Genomic DNA, 27,930 nt, shown 5'->3' with positions numbered 1-27,930 from the left:
GTATAGTCTGAGTTTACACACAGAGGCAGGGTGGTATAGTCTGAGTTTACCCACAGAGGCAGGGTGGTATAGTCTGAGTTTACACACAGAGGCAGGGTGGTATAGTCTGAGTTTACCCACACAGGCAGGGTATTATAGTCTGAGTTTACCCACAGAGGCAGGGTGGTTTAGTCTGAGTTTACCCACAGAGGCAGGGTGGTATAGTCTGAGTTTACACACAGAGGCAGGGTGGTATAGTCTGAGTTTACCCACAGAGGCAGGGTGGTATAGTCTGAGTTTACCCACAGAGGCAGGGTGGTATAGTCTGAGTTTACCCACAGAGTCAGGGTGGTATAGTCTGAGTTTACCCACAGAGGCAGGGTGGTATAGTCTGAGTTTACACACAGAGGCAGGGTGGTATAGTCTGAGTTTACCCACAGAGGCAGGGTGGTATAGTCTGAGTTTACCCACAGAGGCAGGGTGGTATAGTCTGAGTTTACCCACAGAGGCAGGGTGGTATAGCATTTAGAGAGCTTGTGCTTCAACCAGAGGACCTGAGCTGTGAGAGACGTTTCGTCTCATCATGATCCTCAGAGTAACAGAAGAACCTGTGGCTCCTGCATGACATTACTGGCTTTCCTGGGGAAGCTAAGCAGGTCTGCCCGTGGATACTCCTTGGGTGGAAGACCATCTGGTTCTGCAAGTGGTGTTGGACGACCAGTAGGAGGTGCTCTTTCATCTGGTATCATGACTAATATCCTCATCCCCAATGCTCCAGGGCAGAGACAGGGACTCTGTCCTGTGAGTAGCTCCGTCCTTTGGATGATATGTTAAACCGTGGTCCTGACCCTAGGAGAGTAACCCCGGTGCCCTGGCTAAATTCCCACACAGGCCTTCCTTCAATCATGGCCACCTAATCATCCCTCGTTACTTAATTGGCACATTCAGTCCTCAACTCTCCACCGTGATAGGCTGATGTGTGGTGAGCGTTCTGGCACAAACTGGCTGCCGTTCATCACCCAGGTGGCTGCTACACATCGGTGGTGGATGAGTTGAGTTCCCTCCCCCTCCCTATCCCCCCTGATATGTGAAGTGCTTTGAGTGTCTAGAAAGGCGTTATATAAATCCAATCAATTAGAAGAAGAATACAGGTGTGTTGTGGGTACCTGACCCAGAAACCATTATGCACTATTCATTCTCCATTTTGTGCCAGGTGCCTGGCCCTTTGGCTGAGATCGATTTCTGGCGGGAGCGCGCGGCCATCCTGAGTGCGCTGAGTGAGCAGCTCAAACAGCCTTTGGTACAGAAGATCCTGCAGGTGACGACCAAAGCAGAGCCAGTCACGGTGCAGAACCTGGAGCTAACTGTGGCTGAGCTGACCAAGTACCGTGTGGAGGCTCTGGATAATGTGCACTTCCTCAGCACACTGGAGAGACACTTCAAGGTGAGCCAGTACACCTTCTTACGCAACATTCTCATGCAACACTTTTTTATCATGTTATTACTGTTACTGACATCATTCACCTATGCTTTTCTCATATAATGGCCACATCCATTTCTTAATTCTAAAGTACAGCCCCCAAGTTTTGTTTATTTCTTGTCTGCGCAGTTCTAGGCAGGGCTTAAATTGATTTGAACTGTTATAAACATCTAATATGTTAAGATAATCAAAACAAATTATGATAATTTCTTAAGTTACTTTTATTGGTAATGTTGTTTTTTGTGATCGATTCTTCAATTACGGTACTTTTATATACGGTATATTCTTTTATAATAGACCAATACAATTTTATACAAATGGGTGGCAAAAAAACATCATCAACAAAAAAATTACGACAGTCACATCAGCTCCAGGACAGATCGACAAAGCATAATATGTACAGAGGTCATATAATGTAGCCTTCTTATCTTATATCTTATATCTTATCTTGTTTATTTGTGGTTATTCTTGCCCAAATTATAGATTGTTTCTGCTTTAGTGTGACATTTAGGAATGTTCAACTCAAACTATCTCAACTGTCAGACAATAGGAGCTTGAATCAGTCACAATTAAATGATGTATATTTTTTTCTTTTTTTTCTTTTAACATAAATAATAATAATACATAAGTTTTTTATAGCGCTTTTCTGGGGAACTCAAAGATGCTTTACGATACATAGAAACAGTACATAATACAGTAAACAAACTAAATAACAAGAACAAATACAGATACAAAACAAATACAAATCAATAGATTGCAGAGATGGAATGGTGGTTAGAGGTAAAAGTCAGATATTGTAGGCTGTTTTGAAGAGGTGGGATTTGAGTTGGGTTTTGAAGGAGGTGAGTGAGTCGGAGTTTCTGATGTTGAGTGGTAGAGAGTTCCAGAGGGTTATATTTATATGTAGCTTATACCTATGTTATCTCTCATGAATGAATGTCATACATACAGTAACACAGGAAATGTGCTGCTCCAAGATCTTGTCAATCTTTTATGAAATATATATCAATATCAAAAAGTATGAATATCAAAAAAAAAAAGTGTGGATCTAATGTTACCACAGGCAGGTTGTTGTTACAACCTAAAACTCATTGAGGCTCAGAGCTGCTGGCACAGGTTCACACATACTCAAAATCCAGCCCAATCACAGTGAGCAGTAAATGTTTGGCCCCTAACATCTCTAAGTCTAAGTGACCGATCAATCCCCTGTTGTAGAACCTGGCTACAGCTGCAGACTGTGGCTTGATCCTGAACACCATTCCTTCCATGATGGTCAGCCTGCAAATGGTGTGGATCATCTCCAGCCACTACAACAAGGACGAGCGCATGGTCCCTCTGATGGAGCGCGTTGCCTGGGAGCTGTGTGAGCGTGTGGCTCGTGTGGTTGATGTCTCCACGCTCTTCAAGTACGTGGGTGTTTCTACTTTAGCTCACATTATGTAACATTTTACATGAGAGCATCGTGTAGTTTGAATCTCAACTGTACCTTATCATCATCATCATCATCATCATCATCATCACTTTATTAGCAGACACAAGGTCCAGTATAAAACAGACAATACATAAAAAAAACAATACAACATCCCAACATACACATACGCCAATACCAGTGGCAAACCGTCAGGGCCTTCTAGGTATTCACTGAATACCCAAGAATAAAAATTAAAATAAAAAAAAATTTGAAAAAAAAATGGAAAAGAAAAGAATTTCCCCCTAATAAATGATTTGTATTTGTTATTTATTCATTTTTATTAACTGAAATAACAGTAATATTGTCGCTAAATTGTTCAGATCTTGGACTCACTTTGTTTCAGCAAATATGGGGTTAAATATTTGGACCAGCCTCCACCGGCAAATGGTATTGATTGACAGCAACCCTTCGCGAAGACCGACTCTAGTCATGACATGAGGATGACAATTTTGATGACAAGTGTCTTAACCAATCAGAATATCATTTAGTTGTGGCGTTAGCCAATCACAATTAGTTGAGTTGTGGGTGGGATATGTCGAGGGATTCGCGAATCCAAGCCAACCAGGAGACGAGACGGACGACAAGGAGGGAGGAGTTTATGATGATGTGCTTGTGACATGCATGGGGTTGTGATGAGGAAATGGACGTGCAGCGTTAGTTTTCAAAGGATTTAATCTGGAGCTGTCAAGCTATATTTTCGCCATTTCCAGGCTAGCTTGGAGGGCTTGCTTGTTGCTTTTCAAGACAATGGGTTTTGTCATCAAGTGAACGTCATTGTAATTTCGGAGTCTTTCTGTGTATTGAGCTAATTGTTAAACTGTGGTTGTGTTACTGACAGACTGTAACGGAGTGTGCATAGAGACCTCAGACTTGCACGTACAGTAGGCTATATATTGTGTGTGTGTGTGTGTGTGTGTGTGTGGGGGGGGGGGGGGTGGTTACCGCATAGAAGGCCCGGTTCTGATAGGCACGGTTCGCCACTGGCCAATACATTACATTAAAAGGTTGTACCAATGTACCCAAATGCTAGACTGGTACTTAGGGATGTAACAATAATGATAACCATGATGAAATGCCTTACGATAACCGTACCTTTTCAATTTTTCATTATCATTAAAACCGTGGTACCGTGATTACCGTGGTACCGTGATTACACTGCTTTGAAAAAGATGGTAAATACTGTCCATCATCAAGCAAAGTTGGCAACAGTCTCCCAGATGCAAACGCGCAGACTTGGAGAAATGATTTCAGTGACTGTATCAATCCTTTCTGGGTCTGAGTTTTCAATATAAAACGTTGTAAAATTATTTCAGTGAGTCCCTCAGTACTTTTTTTCCCAACATTTTCAGCAATCTTTTACGAATACCGTGACAATACGATAACCGTGATAATTTTGGTCACGATAATCGTGATGTGAAATCTTCATACCGTTACATCTCTACTGGTACTTAATAGCACTGAGACCAGGTTGAGACAGCAGCATAATGATCAAGTTCTGAGATATTATTAAGACGACAGATAAACATATACGTCAGATTTCTCAGCAGGGCATGAAAGGTGTAGACTCCTGTGCCACAAAACATTTCACTAGCACTGCAACACCTGAGCAGAATCCTTATGCAGTCATTGTAAGCAACCTGAAGCTTTTGAATGCTAGTCGAGTACAATGGGCTCTAAACAGGTTAATCTTGACCTCATCAGAGCAAAAATAAAAATAAATCCTCAGCATATTAGCTTGTGCATACAAGACACGCCGCTGCCTATACATGGCATCATCATCACTCATTTGATCAGTAAGAATGTGACCCAAGTACTTGGTTCTACAGCACACTTCCAGAACCTGTCCTGACAAATAAAAACAAGGGAAGGAGAGATCCTTATCATCTCTTATAATTAGGGCTGCACGATTATGGTCAAAATGATCATCACCATTATTTTTGGTGATGATGCTCTCAATATTTTCAATATTGAGATTGTGATTATTTAACACGATTACTCTTTGAATTTGGGAACATCATGCATTTATTAAACATAAAAAAAATCACTGGATTTGTTTGAACTGTCATCTTCCACAAAGGAAGGTTTAAAATAAACAGACAAACACGCCGGCTCTCTGTTCTCAACTCGAGCTGAAACTACACGCCCCACAGCGTGTTTGAGCTTTGGAGGGAAAGGGGTGCGCTGGATTTACAACACAAGACAAAACCAGAGCAACATTGCTAAACCGGACGCGGCACCTTTTATCTCGTTTTTATCTCGATTTTCAATTTTCTTGTTTTCACGATTGTGAGAAGCCAAAAGTCTTGATCACGCTTAATATTTGATTAATTGTGCAGCCCTACTTAGTATAATCCAAATAATATCCCGCAATCAAACCGACTCCTTCATTGAATGTGTGTTCTGTAGTTTTCAATGTAAACTGTCCATGAACAGAGACACGAGCGAGGTGGCCAAATCCAAGTTGAAGGATGGTCAGCAGATTCTGGACCTGTGGAAGGTGCAATACTTTGAGGTGCGTGCCAAGATCGAGGAGTCAGGCAGGGATCCTCGCTGGGAGTTTGACCGTAAGAAGCTGTTTGAGAGGACCGATTACATGGCTTCCATCTGCCAGGACCTGTACAATGTCCTGCAGGTCAGTGCAGACACGGCTCACTTCCGACTCACCTCTCAAATCTGAGATCGTTTTTTGAGGGACTTCAAGAGATGCTGTGTTGATGGATTTCCCTGGGCTTTGTGCAGATTCTGGAGGAGTTCCATAACATCTTTGGCGCAGAGCTGAAAAGTGTGACAGGTGAACAGAAACGCATTGACGATGTGCTGCACCGGGTGGACAGCCTGGTCGTGCCTTTTGAGGAAGTCAGCTTTGATATTTTCACCATCTGTAAGATGAGCAGCTGGAAAATGATCATGCAAGACTTCAACACCGAGGTCCTGGTGAGTTGAGGGCATCCAGAAAGCAGAACATTAACTTGTTCCTTAGTTAGCACACATTTTTCACTCACTTATGTCTGCTTAGGCTATTGAAGGAGAGGCCATCAACTTCATGGACCAGTCTTTCAAGACACTGCGCTCTGCAGCTGCTGCCTTTGACATGCTGTTGAAATTTAAACACGTCCGCTGCAGAGAGGCCATCAACAACCAAATGATGAAAAAGTTTAACGACATCCTGGCTCAGTATTGCAAAGAGGTAATCAGTGAGGGGGGGGGGGGGGGGGGCTGATTGTATTTGAGTTAATTACATATGTTAATTACATACGTTAATTACTACATTAATGTGAATGATGCGCAATTCTAAGCTTCAGTTATACGAGATAGTGAGTCCATGCGTGTGTATTGGTAAGCGTCAATCTGAGTTTTATTTTCAGCAAGCGTGGGCACCTGATGACTTGCAATGTTATTCTGAATTCTAGTTGTGCATACAAACTAGACATTGTAAGTGTCTTTGACATGTACTGCATATAGCAGTGTTGCTTTTGGAAAGCTTAAAGGTCTTATTGATCGCATTTTTACGTACACAAATAAAATAAAATGAAAAAATATATATCCACTGAGCTTTTAGAAAGGTGCAGAATAAAAGTAGCGCTTTTATGATTGTGAATTAATCATTTAAAGAATTGTGACGGGGGGTACGGTGGTGCAATGGTAAGTGCTGTCGCCTCACAGCTCGAAGGTCCTGGGTTCGATTCTCACCTGGGATGCTGTGAACGCTGAAGGAATGCGTGCCCGTCCGCATGTCCTCGAGTGCCCACCGCCCGGGTGGGGTCGTCAAAAGGGCCTTTCTGTGTGGCGTTTGCATGTTCTCCCCGTGCCTCCCGGGGGTTTCCTTCATATATAGGAACCCCCTTCACCAAAACATGCAATATCCTGGTTGCTAATGTGGTTCCTCCTCTGGTCGTTAAGGGCGCCTGTTCGGAGGGAGGGGAACCGGTTGGAATAGCGTGAACCTCCCACGTGCTATGTCCTATCAGTGAAGCTTCCCCTGTCAGGTGAAAAGAAGCGGCTGGCTAACTGCCCATGTCTCGGAGGAAGCATGGAGCCAGTTTCGGCTCTCCCCAGATCGGCAGAGGGTGGAGTAGCAACCAGGATAAATAAAAGTAAATTAGCACTAAGGGGGATAAAAATGGGATAAAAACCGGGGGGGGTTTTATGTCTGTGTAGAATTTATTTATTTATTTATTTATTTATTTATTTATTTATTTATTTATTTATTTATTTATTTATTTATTTATTCCCCTTGAATCTACAGGCCATAGGCCTAAACAGGATTAGGTTGTGTTTCGGAGCAACATTAATGTGTGTTGTGATGTGAATGCGACGGAAGTGAGGAGGGGATCGTGTGACATCTAGAACGTTGAATGCTATCACTAGCACCTTTTAAAGCCTTCTGCTGTCTCTTTTGTGGAAGGTGGACATCATAAATGGCATCTTCGAGGCAAACAAGGACGACCCTCCGCTGAATAAGAACGAGCCCCCTGTGGCAGGAGCCATCTTGTGGGCGCGTTCTCTATTCGAACGCATCAAACGCACTATTTGTCGCTTCCTGGAAGTGCAGGAGCTGATGGAGAGCGAGCAGGGCAAAGCGGTCAGAACAGTTCTTTTACAGTCATGTCAATATTGAACTCTTTAGACACCAAGAGGTTATTTGAAGCAGTCTGACCTCCCTGTCTTGTAACGTGCTCAGGCCAAAGCAAAGTGCACGCAGGCGGGAATGCTGTTGAGGGACTACGAGGTGAAGAAGTACACGAGCTGGCATGAAGAGACAAAGCAGAACCTGCCTTTGCTGATGAAGAAATGCTTGCTGATCATGATTCCCAGTGGAAACCAAGGCCGGACAGAGGGGGTGTGTACCTCTCACTCGTTTAATTGACCAGAGAAACACCGATAACTGTCAGTCAAAAACATGTGTTGCATACAGTTAACCATTGCACATTTTCCCAAATTACCTGGATTTCTTTTGATCTTTCTGATTTTAAGGTGGCCCCGACAACTGGACACAACTCAGAGATAGGCATCCGATACATTGTGAACTTTGCTCCAGAGATCAAGGACATCATTTCAGAGACTAAGCACCTTGTGCCACTTGGCTACACTGTGACTGATCTGGCTCGAAATGTGGCTCGACAGGAGGACGAATTCATCAGGTGATGATATCCCCAAATTACTAAAATGGGCCACTATCCTGGACCAAATGATGTCATAATGATGTTATTTGCAGCAGTTTTGCCATGTGTTACTATTACTGTCACTATCACTTCAATCATGGCAGACTAGTAAGAAGGTTCCATAATCTTTAATGAAACAAATAGACAAATGAAGTTTGGTGTATGACTCCATGATTATGATGACGCTCCTCCTGAGATGAGAGAGGAGGGCGTCAGTGATGTATAAGATAGATAATCCCCCCGTAGGGAATTCTTCAGGCGTCATGACGTTGGTGGTGGGCAGGGGTGGAGGTGGGGCGAAACGACTGCTTCAGCGATGAAGATCACAGCAACTGAGGGTGACAGCACATAGAGTAACAACATAGTAAAACACAGGGCGTCTAAAGGCCCAATTATACTCCATTTTCATCCGTAAATAAGGGCGTCCGTTTCAAACGGTGTAATCGTCACTGCCCACATACTTCCATGCGTCTTTCACGTTGGTATCATGTTAAGCAATACATCCACCAGTGGGCAGTAGAGAGTCAAATGTATGAGTGTGTGTGTAGTTTTCCTCCGTTTCATGCGTATCCGTAAGCTTTCAGATGACGGACAGAAAACGGACGAAATGAACGCAGAGTACGGACAGAAGGCTCTGTCCGTCTCCGTCTCCGTCTTTAGCGTTGAGTATAATTGGGCCTTAATATGCTGAACTGCTTAGGGCAGAGGTTCTCAAATGTTTTTCAGCCAAGGACCCCTTACAAGATAGAAAATATACCGGGGACCCCCTCATTCTAATGTGCTTGACTTTTAAATTGATAGGTTTGTTAGATTAGAATGTAATCCATGAACCATTTAGATTTAAAGCATATAATATTTTCGTTGAACTGTGAAGCTTTTGCAAAAATAAATATATATATATTTTTTTTTTCCTGAAAACTTTTCGCGGACCCCCTGGCAAAGGGCCACGGACCCCTGGGGCTCCCCGGACCCCCATTAGAGAACCACTGGCTTAGGTGATTGGCTCAGCGGAAAAGCGAGGGAAATGAATGGCTTGAGCGGATAGGCTATTGCCATAGAAGGAATCGTGGGTGAATGGGAATGAACGGGGAGAGAGGTATGAATGAAAGGGGCGTGCATGGCAATGAATGGGGTGATATCACCTGAAACTTGCCATTGGCTGCAGGTAGTCTTCATGATTGAAATGAGTCTAAGACATCACTACTGTATCACTATGACTAATCTATCATTATTACTCTCTCTAGCTTCATTCACACAACCTCCTGGACCAAATGACTGTGACATCATTTGGTCCAGAAGGTTGTGTGAATGAACGGGGACCTCTCGGTACAGGCAAGATGGAGGGGAATTCAACATTTGTTCATTTGCATAATATACTACTGACTTTGTAATGATACAAAGATGGTTGAGAATCGGCAAAGAATGGCTCTTTAGTGGAGAATATATGCTCGACCACAAAGCCACAGCTTAGTGTCATTCGTGTCATTCATGTCACCGATTTCAAAATCATTTTAGGAACGTCAATGGTCTGAACAACCTTGTGAACCGCTACCACTCCCTAATGGACAGCCTGAGTGATGCCCAGCTGTTAATGCTGGCTGAACGCATCCAAGAGTTCAGCAGAATGATGCGCTTTGGATACCAAAGACTCAACTGGAATTCCTTGGGTATGGCAGCCTACTGTACATACAGTACACATGCTGAAACACAGCTAGAATGTGATTTATGTGCATTCTGTGGCTGATGAGATGACAAAGAATCTTATTTAGTGAAAACAGTTCTATGAGATATAGGATGTGTGTTTGTTTTTTCTAGGTATCTCTGACTTCATCAACCAAGGCACTCAGACTATCTCCAAGTTCGAGTCACTTGTCAGTCAGATTCAGAAGAATGAGCGGGACATTGATGGCAAGTTGCAGTCCCTGGTGATGGCCAACCTCTTCAAATTTCCAGCCCCAGATAAATTAAATGACTTACCAGGTATAATGTGAGAGAATGTGAACTAATAGAAAGATATTATCTATACCGGCGGTATTTAATAATCGGATTCCCGTCTCTCGCTCTTATGTATATGTTCTGTATGATTGGATGTTCAACATTTTATCCACTTCTTGGCTCTTTTTTTTCCAAGGTGTGAAGGAGTTCTGTGCGTCTATCGAACGAGAGCGCACTAAGGATATGCTTCTGCTGAGTAGGAAATACTCTGACATTGGGCCCATTCTCACGATGACGGAGCGTTTGATCATGCAAAACAGCAGTGGCAAAGCCACTTGTATGAGACAGTATTACAGCTACTGGGAAAGCAAGGTGTTTGACTCCCTCATAAAGATGGTGCTGAGGTGATTAGGACACATATTTGTAAATGTTAATTTTGACATGTATGAGCAATCATAGTCACTGTTGCATGGAGCCACTGTAACAACATGTAACAACAACATGTAACAACATGGAGCCACTGTAACAACATGTAACAACAACATGTAACAACATGGAGCCACTGTAACAACATGTAACAACAACATGTAACAACATGGAGCCACTGTAACAACATGTAACAACATGGAGCCACTGTAACAACCTTCTTGTATCCTTTCTCATTTAGGAACATTCAAGCCTTTAACATGGCTCTGATGGGGAGCACTCCTCTTTTGCAAATTGAAGCCATCCTGTCTGCCCCTGAGATTGTGCTGCAACCCAAAAGTCATGAGATCTACAAGCTGATCATGCAGTGTGTCCGAGACTGTGTGGACAGCACCAAGGTGGGACCTCCACCCCCCTCTTGTCTCACTAGATGTATCTTTCTTATTATTGTAAAGGCCAGTTTACACCAATGATTCTGTTCCTTATTATTGTAAAGGCCAGTTTACACCAATGATTCTGTTCCTTATTATTGTAAATGCCAGTTTATACCAATGATTATGTTCCTTGTAAAGCCCAGTTTACACCAATAATTATGTTCCTTATTATTGTAAAGCCCAGTTTACACCAATGATTCTGTTCCTTATTATTGTAAATGCCAGTTTATACCAATGATTATGTTCCTTGTAAAGCCCAGTTTACACCAATGATTCTGTTCCTTATTATTGTAAATGCCAGTTTATACCAATGATTATGTTCCTTGTAAAGCCCAGTTTACACCAATGATTCTGTTCCTTATTATTGTAAAGGCCAGTTTACACCAATAATTATGTTCCTTATTATTGTAAAGCCCAGTTTACACCAATGATTCTGTTCCTTATTATTGTAAAGCCCAGTTTATACCAATAATTATGTTCCTTATTATTATAAAGCCCAGTTTACACCAATGATTCGCAACGAGACAAAACCGTTTTAGACATGGCAGGGGGAAGTTGCAGCAGTGTAAACTGGCCCCTCTCGTCTCATCTCGACTCCAGCCGATCGATGGCGTCTCCGGCAAATTCAGCTTGTCAACTCAACTTGCAGGGGCTGGTTGCAAGTAGTTGCAGGTAGTTGCAGCTAGTTGCAAGTTTCAACTGGTCTCGTCGTGAATCTTTGGTCTAAACTGGGCTCAATGTGCAAACGACAATGCGACTTGATTCTGCACCTCTCCTGTCCTTACCCCTTCAGCAATTTGTGCGCTGGATGCATGGCACCTGCATCGAGTGCCCTCCACAACGGGTGGCTGGAGAAGACGAGTTGCTAACGTTGAGCTTCTACAGTGACGTGTGCCAGCATCCCCAGATAAACGAGAGCGCCGTGACCGTGGCCCAGAATGCACAGCGGCTGCTCAGCTCCGTCAGCCGCTACCTCACCCGCTGGAAACACTATCGGCCCCTTTGGAAACTGGACAAAGCCATGGTCAATGAAAGGTTTGCAGCAAAAAAGCGCTCCTGTGTCATGTATGATGAGAAGCTGCAGTTCTATGCTCGCGTCAACCAGGAGGTGATGCTGGAGCCTCTGGTCAAGGATGAGCACATCATCCACCTGAACCTGGAGCCTCTGGCGCGCACCGTGCAGGAGAATGCCCAGGCCTGGATCAGTTCACTGGGCAGGCTGCTCAACAAGTCTGCCAGAGAGGATCTCTTCAGCCTCAGAGATGAACTCATGGTACTGAACACGCATATATACTGCATCTAAGTTTGGATCAATAAGCATAATGTATTTGTGGTCATAATTTGTATTTGCATCACTTTTTCTGTTACAGGATTAGAGAATGTGCCTTTCATATGGGATTATGCTGCCCTTGTGCTTATTTATTTTTTACTTGACTTTTATGAACAGCAACTCTCTGAGAACCTGAAGCAGAGCCCCAACACTTTGGAAGACTTGAAGTTTGTCCTTGGCACCATCTCAGACATCAGGGACATGTCTCTGACTGTGGAGCTGAGGTTCACTGATATCCAGGAGAGATACAGGACCATGGCCATGTACAAAGTGGAGGTAAGGTAGTGCCATATAGGTAGCAGTTTGTGTAAGGCTGAGCTATTCTCTCTAAATGAACATACGTTCATGTTGTGTCACTTGTTGAAGTGTTTGTGCTACGTTCTGTATCTGTAGGTTGGAGAGGAGGACCTGGAATTGGTGTCTGGTATTGGTCAGCTGTGGAGTGACCTCTTTGCAGAATCCAGACAAGTGGATCAGAGTCTGGGACCTGTCAAGAAATCGTTCACTGAGGTGAGACATAGAAACCATCGTAATCATATTCCGAAACAACAGGGAGTAAAAAGTCTAGTTAGTCCAATTTTGTTTCTACTTTAATTGCTCCTCATCTGTTAAAGTTTCATAAATTATTAAAATGGAAAATAAAATATTAATAAAAAGCAACCACCAAATATTGTACAATATCATCAGTGTCATTTAAGAGAGTTGCAATCCCATTAACACATGCCTCATGTTCCTCTCTCCACGACTCACAGATCACTGAGACGCAGGTCGAAGAGTTTAAAGAGCAGTTGTCTATTTTTGCTGAGAGCTTCAACATGCACGGACCTGGAGCGGTGGGAGATGATCTGGAGAAAGGTACTGTTGGATGCAATCTCCGTCTTTAGCTGTAGTTTCCACAGCAGTTATAATACACTTTGAGATCGTACTTTACTGACGGTTGAATCTCCCTCTTCTGCTCTTTGCAGGACTAACCGTTATGGAACTATATGAGACAGAGCTTACCAAGATAGAGGCAGGACGGCAGGAGCTGGCCAATGCTGAGAAGCTCTTTGACCTACCAATCACCATGTACCCAGAGCTCATGAACGTGCACAAGGATATGAAGGGCTTGAGACAAATCTATGAGGTCTACAAAGCTCAGAAGGTCAGAGTCACTGTCAACAGAAGGATTGTGATGACTAGAGCAGGGGTTCCCAAACTGAAGAATGCCACGGCCCACTTTGAAATCTGAAAATCTTCCGGGGCCCACCCAACCCTTTAATCACAACTCTGATCAACACACGAGACTAAGATGATGTATTTCCCTATATGTTTTTTATATTATATATTTTTTATTTCATTAACAGATCATGTGAACTTGGCATAAGGGAAATTAATAATCCATCCACATAGAAAAACATGTCGCTCAAAATACCCAAAAGCACATTGCTCACATTTTCTCCCCCCTTACTCATCAGAAGTATTTGCATGCGTAACACATTTGTTGAGACAAAATGTGACGATCAACAACATAAGAAATCAATCCACATGCTATTAATGCTATTAGGCTGTGAAAAATGCTACCTTATCTCTAAAGGGGAGACTTGTGGTACCCATTGGACCAATTTTAATTCAGATAAATTGAGCTGAGAGGTCGAGGAACCCCTTTGAAATAGTTTTCTCTCGCCCAAATTTAACCTATGTTTGGAGCGTTATCTAGCCTCCTTGCCGACAAGCCAGCATATTATCCTTGATACCAATAGATGCCTTATGTCTGCTAGTTTCTTCTCATAGCAGGATCTCCACTGTAGCTTTAAAAATGACCCTGCTACAGCCATTTGATTACCCGCGAAAATCGGGAGTGTTGGCAGAGCACTCACCTGCAGTACCTCACTAGTGGGCCACGGCCCACAGTTTGGGAATCACTGGACTAGAGGGTGAGTGTGTCTTTGTCCCACATGGATGTTCCAGTATTTCATGTTGTTGTCCTTCTGTCTTTCAGGCCTCTAAGAGCGAGTGGTCGCAGACCCTGTGGGTGAACCTCAACATCCAGCTGCTGCAGGAAGGTGCAGAGGGTTTTCTCAAGAGCTTGAGGAAGTTGCCCAAAGACGTGCGGGCGCTGCCTGCAGCCTTCTTCCTAGAGGGACGCATCAAGGAGTTCAAAGACTCTCTGCCTCTTCTGCTAGACCTGAAGAATGAGGCCCTCAGAGAAAGGTCGGTCTGTTGATCGATACCAGAACCTGTCTGGACACAATTTTACACCCAAAACAAAATGTCTACTACTGATACGGTATGAAATATTGAGAAGGGAGCCTGAGATTTAAACCAATGAGAAGTGTCACAGTCACAAGCTCAAATGAAACGAATAAAAACACCAATGTCACTTTGAACATTTCATCCCACAGACACTGGAGGGAACTGATGGAAAGGACTGGCAGTAGCTTTGAGATGAACACTGACAGCTTCACTCTGGAGAACATGTTTGCCATGGAGCTGCACAAGTATGGAGACGTCATAGGTGACATTGTCACCTCCGCTGTCAAAGAGCTGAGTATTGAGAAGGCAAGATTCCCTCTTTATGAATGACCTACCGTAAGCCGGGTTAGGGTAGCAGTCATTTCAAGTAAGATCCCAAACAGTGTTCCATCATCTGTGTCACCACAGGCACCCGCAGTCCATAAATACTGCAATACTGAAAATGTAAAGGCTTCCCTCAATGGGCCATAGGCTCATTGTGTTAACTCAGTAACACATACTGTATATCGTGACCGAACAGACATTTCTTTACATGAAAATCTTTGAGATTATCACTTTAAAAGACATGTTGAATGTGAGTGAAATAAGCTGTAGAGAGCAGCATAAACGACTGTGAAAAAGAGTGGAACATGCCATGGTCTCAAACAAATGTTAATATCCCCAAAACTATACTTCACATCGCTTATATTTTGACATTGTGAGTGAGGGCAGAAGTATATACTGTATGTATGTAGTGTTAAAGTTGTGTGAACTTTCACAGTTTTAATATGTGGGAAAGTTTGTCAAAAGTGCAGTCTGGAAATCAGCTAGAGTGAATTATGACATCACTCACTCAAGGCCTGCTCCATAGGGTCCCATTATAAAGGTTATGACATCACTCACTCAAGGCCTGCTCCATAGGGTCCCATTATAAAGGTTATGACATCACTCACTCAAGGCCTGCTCCATAGGGTCCCATTATAAAGGTTATGACATCACTCACTCAAGGCCTGCTCCATAGGGTCCCATTATAAAGGTTATGACATCACTCACTCAAGGCCTGCTCCATAGGGTCCCATTATAAAGGTTATGACATCACTCACTCAAGGCCTGCTCCATAGGGTCCCATTATAAAGGTTATGACATCACTCACTCAAGGCCTGCTCCATAGGGTCCCATTATAAAGGTTATGACATCACTCACTCAAGGCCTGCTCCATAGGGTCCCATTATAAAGGTTATGACATCACTCACTCAAGGCCTGCTCCATAGGGTCCCATTATAAAGGTTGAAAACAATATAAAACTTAAACTGCGGTTTCTCTAAAAGTACAAAAGGTATCGAAACGCTGAATGAGAATAATACAAGACTAAAAGTGGTGAGTCGTTTAAAGTTTGAATGGAGTGTTTAGCCTAAAGTATGAAAGAGTAGTTAGAGTTCAAAGAGGGCATATCCTCCCATAGTCTTACATTGTAAAAACAGGTGTAAATTCTAAACTGTACCCAGGTAAGATGGCGGCCGTTTTAAACCACACAAGTTCGGACATAATGTCACATCTATAGTTCTATATCTATGGTTTGCTCTTTCTTTCCTGAGTCATGTGTTTCAGTTGTATCTTCACAAAATGTTATTTAGTAAGTGCATTATTTGTGTGTGCCTGCGTATGTGAGTGTGCGTGCCATGCACGCATGCGTGTGTGTGTGTGTGTGTGCGTGCATGCATGTGTGTTTGTTTGTGTGTGTACATGTGTGTGTGGGTGTGTGTGTGTGTGTGCGTGCATGTGTGTGTGTGTGTGTGTGTGTGTGTGTGTGTTTGTTCAAGAGGTTGGCTGTACCTTTGACCACAGCCTAGAGGAGTCCTTTCTAACCAAGATGATGAAATACCAACAGCTAGAACAGACCATTTCACAGCTGGGCTACAAGTGTAAACTTTTAGTTTTCATATTTGGCAGCCTGGGTCACATACAGTGTTGGGCAAGTTACTTTAAAAATGTAATATACTACATATTACTAGTTACTTTCATTTGAAAGTAATAAGTTACTTTACAATATTACTTTCTGTGTAAAGTAACTTGTTACTCATTACACTACTTTTGCATTACTTTTACCAAAACAACAGCAGCAGCAGAATGACATGGCTGCCCCGGAACCATCCCGAAAAAGTTATTTCAACCGCCTTGAAGTCAGTGTAAAGAATCCAAAATCCAAATTTTTATTATTTTCCTTTGTTATTGTCATCTGTAATGGTTATTTTCATAAAAACACACAATTTGATTAGGAAATAATTATTGTATCTTTTTTTAAATATGTGCTTTGATTGAATCAACTGTAACTCAATTTGTAACTTGAGTTACTTGACAAAGTAACTGGTATAATATTACTGAAATCCTATAAGTAATAATTTATATTACTGAGTTACTGCTAAAAGTAATATATTACATGTAATAAGTTACTTTTGTAATGAGTTACCCCCAACACTGGTCACATACATAAGCTGGTTGTGAGAGGCCTTCAGATGGCTGGTCTCCCAAAGAGAAGGGCCAAGCAGTTAGCGAGATATTGTACAATATCTACTATTATCGGCAGCCGTTCGATATGGAGGAGGCGCTGCTTTTTGTACCCATGAAGTGGATACTGACCGCTACCTTGCATTTCAGTATAACTGTATATATCAACCTGCCATGTTATCATCCTGTGTGTTTCTTATGTGTATGCATTGTATTGCCGTCTGGGCACTCATGTAACTGACTGGACATAAATACATATTTCAAATGTGTGTGCATGTGTGTGTATGAGCAGGGAGTGAAGGCGGTGGTGGAGACCTGGGAAAACATGAGGTTTAGCGTGCAGCGCTACTTTAAAGGCACCCAGGAGCGAGGCTGCATCCTGGGCTCGGTGGACGAGATCCTGCAGAACCTGGACGATGACGCCATGAACCTGCAGAGTATGGCAGGCAGCCGCTTTGTGGGGCCCTTCTTGGCCACCGTTCAGCAGTGGGAGAAGAACCTGTCCCTCATCAGTGAGATCATAGAGGTCAGTCAGAGAAGCTACACTGCATCTCCAGTCACACTAATAGATCTGTCAAATCTGGACTAAAATATATCTATATTTCTGTACAGGTGTGGATGCTGGTACAACGGAAATGGATGTACCTGGAGAGCATATTCATTGGTGGAGACATCCGCTCTCAGCTTCCTGAGGAGGCCAAGAAATTTGATCATATTGACAAAATGTTAAAAAAAGTGAGTGGCCGCTGTAGATGACATATTTTTGTCGGTCAGTCACTCAGGGCGCCCGTTCGGGACGGAAGGGAACTGGTGGGAATAGCGTGATCCTCCCACGTGCTATGTCCTGCCAGTGAAGCTCACTGCTGTCAGGTGAAAAGAAGTGGCTGGCAACTGTGCATGTGTTGGTAGGAAGCATGGTGCTAGTCTACGGCTCTCCCCAGATCGGCAGAGGGTGGAGCAGCGACAGGGGAAGCAGGGGGAAAGTGGCCAAGTACAATTGGCGAGAAAATGGGGGGGAGGGGGGATCAGAAATAATTATAATAATTATATCAAATAATATGTCCTCCATTTTGTGTATAGATAATGAGTGACACAGGGAAGAACCCCAGCATTAAGCGGTGCTGTCTGGTTGCCAACCGGCTGGCAGACCTGCAGGGCCTGAGTGACGGTCTAGAGAGGTGCCAGAAGAGTCTCAACGACTACCTGGATTCCAAGCGGAACGCTTTCCCTCGCTTCTTCTTCATCTCCGATGACGAACTGCTTAGCATCCTCGGGAGCAGCGACCCCGCCTGTGTCCAGGAGCACATGATCAAGGTAGGCCGCTGCATAGACTGTATCTGTGTCCAGGAGCACATGATCAAGGTAGGCCGCTGCATAGACTGTATCTGTGTCCAGGAGCACACGATCAAGGTAGGCCGCTGCATAGACCGTATCTGTGTCCAGGAGCACATGATCAAGGTAGGCCGCTGCATAGACTGTATCTGTGTCCAGGAGCACATGATCAAGGTAGGCCGCTGCATAGACTGTATCTGTGTCCAGGAGCACACGATCAAGGTAGGCCGCTGCATAGACCGTATCTGTGTCCAGGAGCACATGATCAAGGTAGGCCGCTGCATAGACTGTATCTGTGTCCAGGAGCACATGATCAAGGTAGGCCTCTGCATAGACTGTATCTGTGTCCAGGAGCACATGATCAAGGTAGGCCTCTGCATAGACCGTATCTGTGTCCAGGAGCACACGATCAAGGTAGGCCGCTGCATAGACCCTATCTGTGTCCAGGAGCACACGATCAAGGTAGGCCGCTGGCATAGACCGTATCTGTGTCCAGGAGCACACGATCAAGGTAGGCCGCTGGCATAGACCATATCTGTGTCCAGGAGCACATGATCAAGGTACCAGGCCCCATAGACCGTATAAAAAATATACACACCATGATCATGTCACCCGTTGGTTTTTCTACTCCCATTTTGAAGCCTAGAGTGTGGGAGTGTCGCCATCTTGGGGTTCTTGCACAGCCCGCGTGAGACCAGGGGTTTCCCACAGAGCTGCAGCTCCGCCTGTCATTGGTCCGTGATCTGCACGCTGCGCGATCACTGGACAGGCGACCTGTCAATCACGCCCCAAAACATCGTCTTTTCTATGGTCTATTTTACGAGTGAGTTATATACAAATTCAGTTGTCATTAAAGGTAGGAGAGACATAAGACATCGTTCTTCAAAATAGGAACATCATCACTACTTGCCATTTAAAACATTTTTCACATGAGTGTATGTGGCACGCGCAAATACCACCGTGACGTAACGATGTACCAAATCACCCATTCATTTGAGGGCACAAAAAAAAGCGGGTTTGAACCCATAGAGGGCACTTATGCTGCTGAAATGATAGGGGTTTTCTAAAATTGTAACAGATTGGTCTCAAATGTGGAGATTTTGACCAGAATCCTTCACATACCACCCCAAAAGCCATATGGTTAAAAGCTGAAAAAAAGTGTTCTGGGGGTAAGTTACACTTTAATGTATGCTATCATCATCTTTAATAGTAACTTTTTTCCAAGTAAGGGATGAAATTGCCTAAATCATGCGAGTAGGCTACTACTATGCACCATTGCAGTGACCTCGAACCCGTCCCTGTGGGGCAGACTTCATGTTGGTATTTCCATTGAAAGACAGTATAGTTCATGGTGAGGAGAGACAAGAGGAAGCCATTTAAATATGTGTGTGAAACAGCATTTCCACTGTACTTTCTCTACTTCTCTACTTCTACTTCCTGCCTGCAAGATGTATGACAACATAGCCTCTCTGAGGTTAGACGTGGGAAGCGGTGGGGAGCCGGTGGCCGGAGCCCTGGTGTCTGCAGAAGGTGAGGTCATGGAGTTGAAGAAGCCCGTCCCAGCAGAAGGCCGTGTGGAGGACTGGATGACCGGAGTATTGCTGGAGATGAGGAGGACCAACCGACTCATCACCAAGGAAGCCATCTTCCGCTACTGCCAAGACAGGAGCAGGTGTGTGTGTGTGTAGTAGCAGGTGTGTAGTAGGGCTGTGAATCTTTGGGTATCCCACGATTCACTTCCGATTCCTGGGGTTCACGATTCGATTCAGAATTGATTCTTGATTCAGTACATAGGAGGATTTCAGGATCTACTCCAGTCCGCTGTGTGCTAAGAAAGGCGGTGTAGCAAATTAAGATTATGTAGTTTTCACATTTGAAAAGGTTTTATCAACTGATTGCAATAATGTAAACACAGTACACACAAGGGTAAACCTAAGAGAAAGGTAACTTTAATTCATGCTAAACTTGCACAAATAAAAACTTTGTAGTATTTTTCAGTTACTTCAAGAAAAAAAAAGTTAAAAGTACAAACCTTTTTTTTTAAGAATCGATTTTTGGGAGTCGGGAATTGATTCAAAATCATGGGTGACAAGAATCACGATTCTTACATGAATAAAAAAAAATTAGACCCCTAGTATGTCGTGTGTGTACTTTTGTCTGTGTCTGTGTGTGCGAATGCTGTTATAATACCCCCATGTCTCCCTTTAGGGTGGACTGGATGTTGCTGTACCAGGGCATGGTGGTGCTGGCTGCGAACCAGGTGTGGTGGACGTGGGAGGTGGAAGACGTCTTTAACAAAGTGAAGAAAGGAGAGAAGCACGCACTAAAGAACCACGCTAGCAAAATGCACCAGCAGATCGATGAGCTGGTGACCCGCATCACGCAGCCCATGAAGAACAACGACAGACGAAAGATCAACACGGTCCTTATCATCGACGTCCACGCCAGAGACATTGTTGACAACTTTGTCATGAACAGGTAAACACTATTAAGCCATTTCCACACATGCATACCCGCCAACATTGGGCTGCGAAAAAGGGGGAGATTTTCTGGGGTATTCGGCGAATGGCCCACCCTCAACGCCCCCCCCCCCATATAACCCTACACCACAAATTAATAGAATAAATACAACGATGTAAAGTAAATAACTTTTAAATTAGTCTTAAATTCATAGCTCACAGGAAATAATGATGACATTAAATTAAGCAAACATACAAAATGTACAAAAGATGTGATCAAAAGTCAGCATCTAAAATTGACGTCACAAAAAATTAAAAAGAAATGTTCTTGGCGACTAGCATGGCCATTGCCTTGCTGACTTGCTCAGCCTCCGACACACCTCTCATGAGGAACGTGAATATCTTAGCAGTTCCCGTCTGTGCTTCCACGGCTTGTTTGTGTTTGGCACATTTACGGTAACGTTCGCATGTTTGTTTGCGAACGGCATTTTCCCCACCGTGTTCTACGCTAAAGTCGGCCTGACATAGCTTGTAAAACGCATGCTATTTGCTGATAGTAGCAGTTAGGGGCATGACGTATGCTTCACAGTGCTGATGCAGATAAAGTCTGCAGGCACACAAGCAGAGAGAGAGAGAGAGCGCAGAAAGGAACAGAATTGGTACCCAAAATGCGTGCACAGCTCTCCATACACCGTATCCGCAACACCAGATCTCTGCCCAACACTTTTCTCCACTCCATAACGCATGTGTCCCGATGCATTCCGACGCACTGTTAACAAGTCCATATTTTCGGGATGTGATTCAGGGGGCAGTGTGGGGCTGTAATGGATTACAATTCTCTGCTCTGGATCAGGTGAGCTATGAACTGGAAGATCAGAGCCCCAGCTCAACACGAGAGATATCTTTCAGAAAGCAATTCTCCACTCCATGCCTTAGGCGGTGGCTCAGTGGTAGAGCTGTCGCCTCGCAGTCAGAAGGTCCTGAGTTCGATTCTCTCGTGGGACACTGTGGGCGCTGTGGTTGTGTTCCCCCCCATATCTTCAGTGCCTACTGCCCAGGTGGGGTATCTCGTCGTAAGGGCCTTTCTGTCTGTGTGGAGTTTGCATGTTCTCCCCGTGCTCCCCCAGGGGGGTTCCTCCGTATATAACCCCCCCCCCCCATTAAAAACATGCAGAAGATCAGATCGTCATCGTCATCCGACCAGTGACGACAACATCCGAAGTCGGTCCCCGGGCGCTGTACGAGAAAGCGACCACTGCTCCTGGCCTGCCCTCCGGAGGAAAGGACAAAGCCAGGATGGGTTAAATGCAGAGGACAAATTTCACCGGCCACCGTCAGCATGTGTGTGTTGTGGCCCTCCGTGCATGTGTTGATTGTAATCGTGTGACAATAAAGACGGGCTTGTCCGTCTGAAATCGTTTTTTAGGCAAAGTCACATCTATCCATATAGGGCAGTTTTTCCCGACATGCTTTTCTTGCTTTTTTTTTCTGACTGACCCGAGGAACTACATCACTGCAGGGAGATGACATGTTTACTATTTGCTTGTTTCAATTTTATTTGGTTTTGTTGCATTATGATTGATAAAAAAACAATCCCACACAACAAAAAGAAACGTCTATAATGTGAACTCTCTGAACTCTCTCCACAGTATTATGGACGCCCGTGAGTTTGAGTGGGAGAGCCAGCTGAGGTTCTACTGGGTGCGGGAAGCTGACGATCTGTTTGTGCGTCAGTGCAGCGCTGCCTTCTCCTATGGCTATGAATACATGGGGTTGAACGGTCGCCTGGTTATAACCCCACTGACTGACCGCATCTACCTCACGCTCACACAGGTCTGGGTGGCATTGCAGATTTGCTCCAACAAACCTAATTAGCAAGACACCTGAGTATAGGCAGACGTTAATTCTTTCCATCATCTTGTGTTGACAACATGCTAAATTGAACACAAACACAGGTTAAAAATAGCAACGTGTGTTCACATTGCTATTTAAAGAGTGAAATTCCGACTTGTTTCTGCGGAACTCTTCAATAAATGATTTTAATTTTTGTGTGTGTGTGTGTGTTTGTGTGTGTGTGTGTGCATGCATGTGCACAATGCTATTTTTAATCTTTGTTTGTGTTAAAGGATCAACCCACTTTGTATCATTAATAATCTTGGTAATATAAGCACATGGGCAGTGTTTACCTTCTCCGTTGCGACACGTTTCACGTCACAACGGAGCTGTGGAAGTTCTGCTGGAGAGGCAGAATCTGCTCCGAGGCCGGCTGTTATTGTTTATTTTTATTTTTCAAGTATGCGCACATCCATGGAGAATTGCATGGAGAGCCTTAACGAGCCTTAATGACTTGCAGCTGGTGGGGGCGGAGTTTCTGCAGGCAGCAGCAGGAGCCTTTTTCTCCGTGAGGTAAACACAGAGAGAAGGTAAACACTGCCCATGTGCTTATATTACAGACATTATTAATGATACAAAGTGGGTTGATTACCGGTAAAGCCATCCTTTAAGAAGAGTGAAATTGAGACTTGTTTCTGCAAGACTCTTCAATAAATGAATTTAATTTGTTTGTGTGTGTGTGTGTGTGTGTGTGTGTGTGTGTGTGTGTGTGTGTGTGTGTGTGTGTGTGTGTGTGTGTGCGTGTGCATGCGTCCGTGGGTGTGTATTTCATTTGTGACTCAGGCCCTCTCCATGTACTTGGGTGGTGCTCCTGCTGGCCCGGCTGGTACAGGGAAGACAGAGTCCACGAAAGACCTGGCCAAGGCCTTGGGCCTCCTCTGTGTGGTGACAAACTGTGGAGAGGGAATGGACTACATGGTGAGAAGCTTCCTCATGCACAACCAAAACTGGCAAAGACTTTTTCCTATCCCGAAGCTAGGCTTATTTTCCGGAGAAAGGGCACTAATTTGGTTACATTTTCATTTCCACCCAAAAAATACACACATAAAAGACTATTAGAGATCGGTAAATGTCAGACCCATAGACCGTCATGTCACCCATTGGTTTTTGGACTCCCGTTTTGAAGCCTTTCACCGTCGCCATCTTGGTTATTTGGAGCCAGAAGTGACGTGAATTTTGACGAGAAGAGCCGGAGCGCCGCCTGCTGTTGACCCGGCGAGCTGCACGATCACAGGACAGGCGACCTGTCAATCACGCCCCCAAAACGTACTTACTTTGTGTACTTTGAGTACTCTGTGCTCTACTTGACTCTAAATGGAACCATAATTTACAAAATGAACATCATCCCGTCTTGAAACTAGCGGGGCATAAACTCATTAGGAAAGTGAAGTGAGAAACACAGCCATTTTCCCGTTCACTTCCATGTAACCAGACTTCTTTTTGCAGCCAGTGAAGTCGTTCCCTGCAGGCCATTCAAAACAATGCAAGTTTAAGACACTTCCGCTTTGGCTTCACAAAAAGTGCTAGGAGCTATCCCACTGGTCATACCTCATGAAACAATCACTGTGTTTGGAATGGTTCACTCATTCACTCACTCACTATTCCCCATGTAGTGTGTATCATAATAGTGAACTATATGGTTCACTCATTCACTCATTCACTCACTCACTATTCCCCATGTAGTGTTTATCATAATAGTGAACGATATGGTTCACTCATTCACTCACTCACTATTCCCCATGTAGTATTTATCATAATAGTGAACTATATGGTTCACTAATTCACTCACTCACTATTCCCCATGTAGTGTGTATCATAATAGTGAACTATATGGTTCACTAATTCACTCACTCACTATTCCCCATGTAGTATTTATCATAATAGTGAACTATATGGTTCACTAATTCACTCACTCACTATTCCCCATGTAGTGTTTATCATAATAGTGAACTATATGGTTCACTCATTCACTCACTCACTATTCCCCATGTAGTGTGTATCATAATAGTGAACTATATGGTTCACTCATTCACTCATTCACTATTCCCCATGTAGTGTTTATCATAATAGTGAACTATATGGTTCACTAATTCACTCACTCACTATTCCCCATGTAGTGTGTATCATAATAGTGAACTATATGGTTCACTCATTCACTCATTCACTATTCCCCATGTAGTGTTTATCATAATAGTGAACTATAGGGTTCACTCATTCACTCACTCACTATTCGCCATGTAGTGTTTATCATAATAGGGAACTATATGGTTCACTCATTCACTCACTCACTATTCGCCATGTAGTGTTTATCATAATAGTGAACGATATGGTTCACTCATTCACTCACTCACTATTCGCCATGTAGTGTTTATCATAATAGTGAACGATATGGTTCACTCATTCACTCACTCACTATTCGCCATGTAGTGTTTATCATAATAGTGAACGATATGGTTCACTCATTCACTCACTCACTATTCGCCATGTAGTGTTTATCATAATAGTGAACGATATGGGGGGCGATCAAACTAGTTTCGGACACTACCTCACAATTATTCTCCTTCGGTAAACACAATGGCATTGCATTGTGGTATATGGGAGAAATTGTAGGGTAGCCGACATTCTGTGTTCACTAGACATTGCAGTACATTGTGGGTATTTTACAGTGGACTATACAGGGAATCAAAATCGCAGACACCGACACACTAGTCCACTATTTCTGTAGGGACCGGTTTCGAACAAGGCTAATGCTTTCTTTGTCAAATGTTATTATTAAATATGATGTTATTATTCAATATTGCACTGCTCAGATACTATTGCTAAGCCTGCTGGACTAAGTAGGCACTCTCAATGCGTTTTCATTTTCATTTGTCACTAACGTTTCTCTCCTTGGATCCCTTGGCTCGTTTGTGTGCAGGCTGTAGGGAAGATATTCTCTGGCCTCGCCCAGTGCGGAGCCTGGGGCTGCTTTGATGAGTTCAACCGCATCGACGCCTCGGTGCTGTCTGTCATCTCCTCCCAGATCCAGACCATCCGCAATGCACTCACTCTGCACCTCAAGAGGTTCCTCGTAAGTCACTCAGGCTGGACTCACACAGGATCCAGCAGTCTGCATCGATTCCCCCCCCCCCCCCCTTCCCCCACGCTCCATTCATAGTCAGTGGGGGTAGTCCGTCAGGCTCCAGGCAGTGGGTCAAGCAGGGGGCTGCGTGAAAAACACACAGAGGTCGTACGGCGACAGAGCTCAGGGCGATCCAACTTTGGGGGGACAATCATCTGGTTATTTTGTCAATGAAAGCCTGCCTTTTTATACTGTATGAATCACTCAGCAGGAAACACGGCTCCGATACACGACTGAAAGCGATCAGAATGAAATGGTAAAATAACAGATATCAAACAAGATTCAAGATTCAAGATTTATTAAGTGTCCCGAAAGGGCAATTTGGTTTGCAAAAAGCATAATACAAAGTACATACATAAAGACAAATTAGACAAATAAAAACATTATAAGAACAGTCTAGAGCAGCAGTTTAAAGTGCAACACAACGGTTAAAGTGCAAATATGACAACTGTAGCAGCGATCTAAAGTGCACAGTAGAGAACAAACATCAGTTGTAGGAACACTTAAACTTGAACACAGTGAACTGCTAGTACTAGAAGACGTAGTAAACGACATAAAAAACAACATAAAACACCAGACTAACACGCTGCTGGTTGCTGCATGAGCATGCGCCCTTGGAAAACAGAAACGAAAACGTTTGGAAACAGAAACAAAAACAAAAAAAATAGATAAATGTTTGTTTTGAAGGGAGAAGGCAGAAAGGGGGGGGGGGGGGTGAAGTGATGAGACCCTCCCACCCCGAAATACTACAGCCGCACTACATGCAGCGGCCACTGTGTTGTGTTGCGCTGGACCCTGTCTGAATGCAGCCTCATAGATGAAGCAAAGGACCAGCAATGAATGCATCACATGAATGTCATTTTCAAAAAGCATCCAAAGGGTACATCACTTCACTGCTGATGATAAGCTTATGGCTTGCCTGTTTTAGCCTATTTGCAAACTGTAAAAGAGTTGTTCACTTTTATCCCCTCCAACACTACCTTCTGACTGCACATCAGTTTGAAGGCCAGGAGATCAGTTTGGATGAGCGCATGGGGATTTTCATCACGATGAACCCAGGCTACGCAGGGCGCACAGAGCTGCCAGAGTCAGTCAAGGCCCTCTTCAGACCTGTGGTGGTCATCGTGCCCGACCTGCAGCAGATCTGTGAGATCATGCTCTTCTCTGAGGGCTTCCTCTTGGCCAAGGTGAAGGACACACAAACACACTTTTCTCTCCCGAAAGATGTGCTAGGAAAAGACATGAAAAATAAGAACAAGGAACATGCTTTCTCTCTCACTCACACACACACACACACACACACACACACACACACACACACACACACACACACACACACACACACACACACACACACACACACACACACACACACACACACGCACACTTTGTCTGGACATTGTGAGTTACTGGTTCAGGACTGTACTTGACCTCCTGTTCATTCCAGATCCTGGCAAAGAAGATGACCGTACTGTATAATCTGGCCCGTGAGCAGCTCTCCAAGCAGTCTCATTATGACTTTGGCCTGCGAGCCCTCAAGTCTGTACTCGTGATGGCAGGAGAACTGAAGAGAGGCTCACCACACCTCAATGAGGTAAGTCTGTATTCGTGATGGCGGGAGAACTGAAGAGAGGCTCACCACACCTCAATGAGGTAAGTCTGTACTCGTCATGGCAGGAGAACTGAAGAGAGGCTCACCACACCTCAATGAGGTAAGTCTGTACTCGTGATGGCGGGAGAACTGAAGAGAGGCTCACCACACCTCAATGAGGTAAGTCTGTACTCGTGATGGCAGGAGAACTGAAGAGAGGCTCACCACACCTCAATGAGGTAAGTCTGTACGCGTGATGGCGGGAGAACTGAAGAGAGGCTCACCACACCTCAATGAGGTAAGTCTGTACTCGTCATGGCAGGAGAACTGAAGAGAGGCTCACCACACCTCAATGAGGTAAGTCTGTACTTGTGATGGCAGGAGAACTGAAGAGAGGCTCACCATACCTCAATGAGGTAAGTCTGTACTCGTGATGGCAGGAGAACTGAAGAGAGGCTCACCACACCTCAGTGAGGTAGTGCATTTTTGGAAACATGCAACTCTTATGTTTCATTTGTGTTCAGTAATGGGACTAAGGGATTGTTTATCATCCTCCAGATATTGCTCTCTAGGTATTAACCAATAGTATTTTCCACCA

The 27,930-nt window shown here is 44.0% G+C and overlaps 1 protein-coding gene across 1 annotated transcript in view; it reads left to right on the top strand.

Moving 5' to 3' along the window:
• dnah10 (dynein axonemal heavy chain 10) overlaps window positions 1-27,930 on the top strand; it is a gene marked incomplete at its 5' end in the record, with an annotated part of 73,663 nt that overhangs the window by 7,952 nt on the left and 37,781 nt on the right. The window contains 29 exons of the mRNA XM_083638108.1: window positions 1,193-1,423; window positions 2,675-2,865; window positions 5,364-5,562; window positions 5,670-5,864; window positions 5,947-6,117; window positions 7,336-7,512; window positions 7,612-7,770; window positions 7,905-8,071; window positions 9,608-9,759; window positions 9,908-10,072; window positions 10,224-10,431; window positions 10,695-10,851; window positions 11,681-12,160; window positions 12,335-12,493; window positions 12,611-12,727; window positions 12,970-13,072; window positions 13,183-13,361; window positions 14,199-14,410; window positions 14,602-14,758; window positions 17,229-17,462; window positions 17,549-17,671; window positions 18,017-18,250; window positions 19,717-19,940; window positions 20,477-20,746; window positions 22,377-22,560; window positions 23,404-23,538; window positions 25,538-25,690; window positions 26,740-26,928; window positions 27,189-27,335. Coding sequence (XP_083494234.1) covers window positions 1,193-1,423; window positions 2,675-2,865; window positions 5,364-5,562; window positions 5,670-5,864; window positions 5,947-6,117; window positions 7,336-7,512; window positions 7,612-7,770; window positions 7,905-8,071; window positions 9,608-9,759; window positions 9,908-10,072; window positions 10,224-10,431; window positions 10,695-10,851; window positions 11,681-12,160; window positions 12,335-12,493; window positions 12,611-12,727; window positions 12,970-13,072; window positions 13,183-13,361; window positions 14,199-14,410; window positions 14,602-14,758; window positions 17,229-17,462; window positions 17,549-17,671; window positions 18,017-18,250; window positions 19,717-19,940; window positions 20,477-20,746; window positions 22,377-22,560; window positions 23,404-23,538; window positions 25,538-25,690; window positions 26,740-26,928; window positions 27,189-27,335 — 5,472 coding nt within the window. The remainder of the gene's footprint in view (window positions 1-1,192; window positions 1,424-2,674; window positions 2,866-5,363; window positions 5,563-5,669; window positions 5,865-5,946; window positions 6,118-7,335; window positions 7,513-7,611; window positions 7,771-7,904; window positions 8,072-9,607; window positions 9,760-9,907; window positions 10,073-10,223; window positions 10,432-10,694; window positions 10,852-11,680; window positions 12,161-12,334; window positions 12,494-12,610; window positions 12,728-12,969; window positions 13,073-13,182; window positions 13,362-14,198; window positions 14,411-14,601; window positions 14,759-17,228; window positions 17,463-17,548; window positions 17,672-18,016; window positions 18,251-19,716; window positions 19,941-20,476; window positions 20,747-22,376; window positions 22,561-23,403; window positions 23,539-25,537; window positions 25,691-26,739; window positions 26,929-27,188; window positions 27,336-27,930) is intronic.

The sequence above is a fragment of the Poromitra crassiceps genome, assembly GCF_964638095.1.
Source record: "Poromitra crassiceps genome assembly, chromosome: 6".
Taxonomy (NCBI): domain Eukaryota; kingdom Metazoa; phylum Chordata; class Actinopteri; order Beryciformes; family Melamphaidae; genus Poromitra; species Poromitra crassiceps.
Note: the sequence above shows the minus strand (reverse complement) of the source record. Positions and strands in the feature narration are given on the sequence as shown.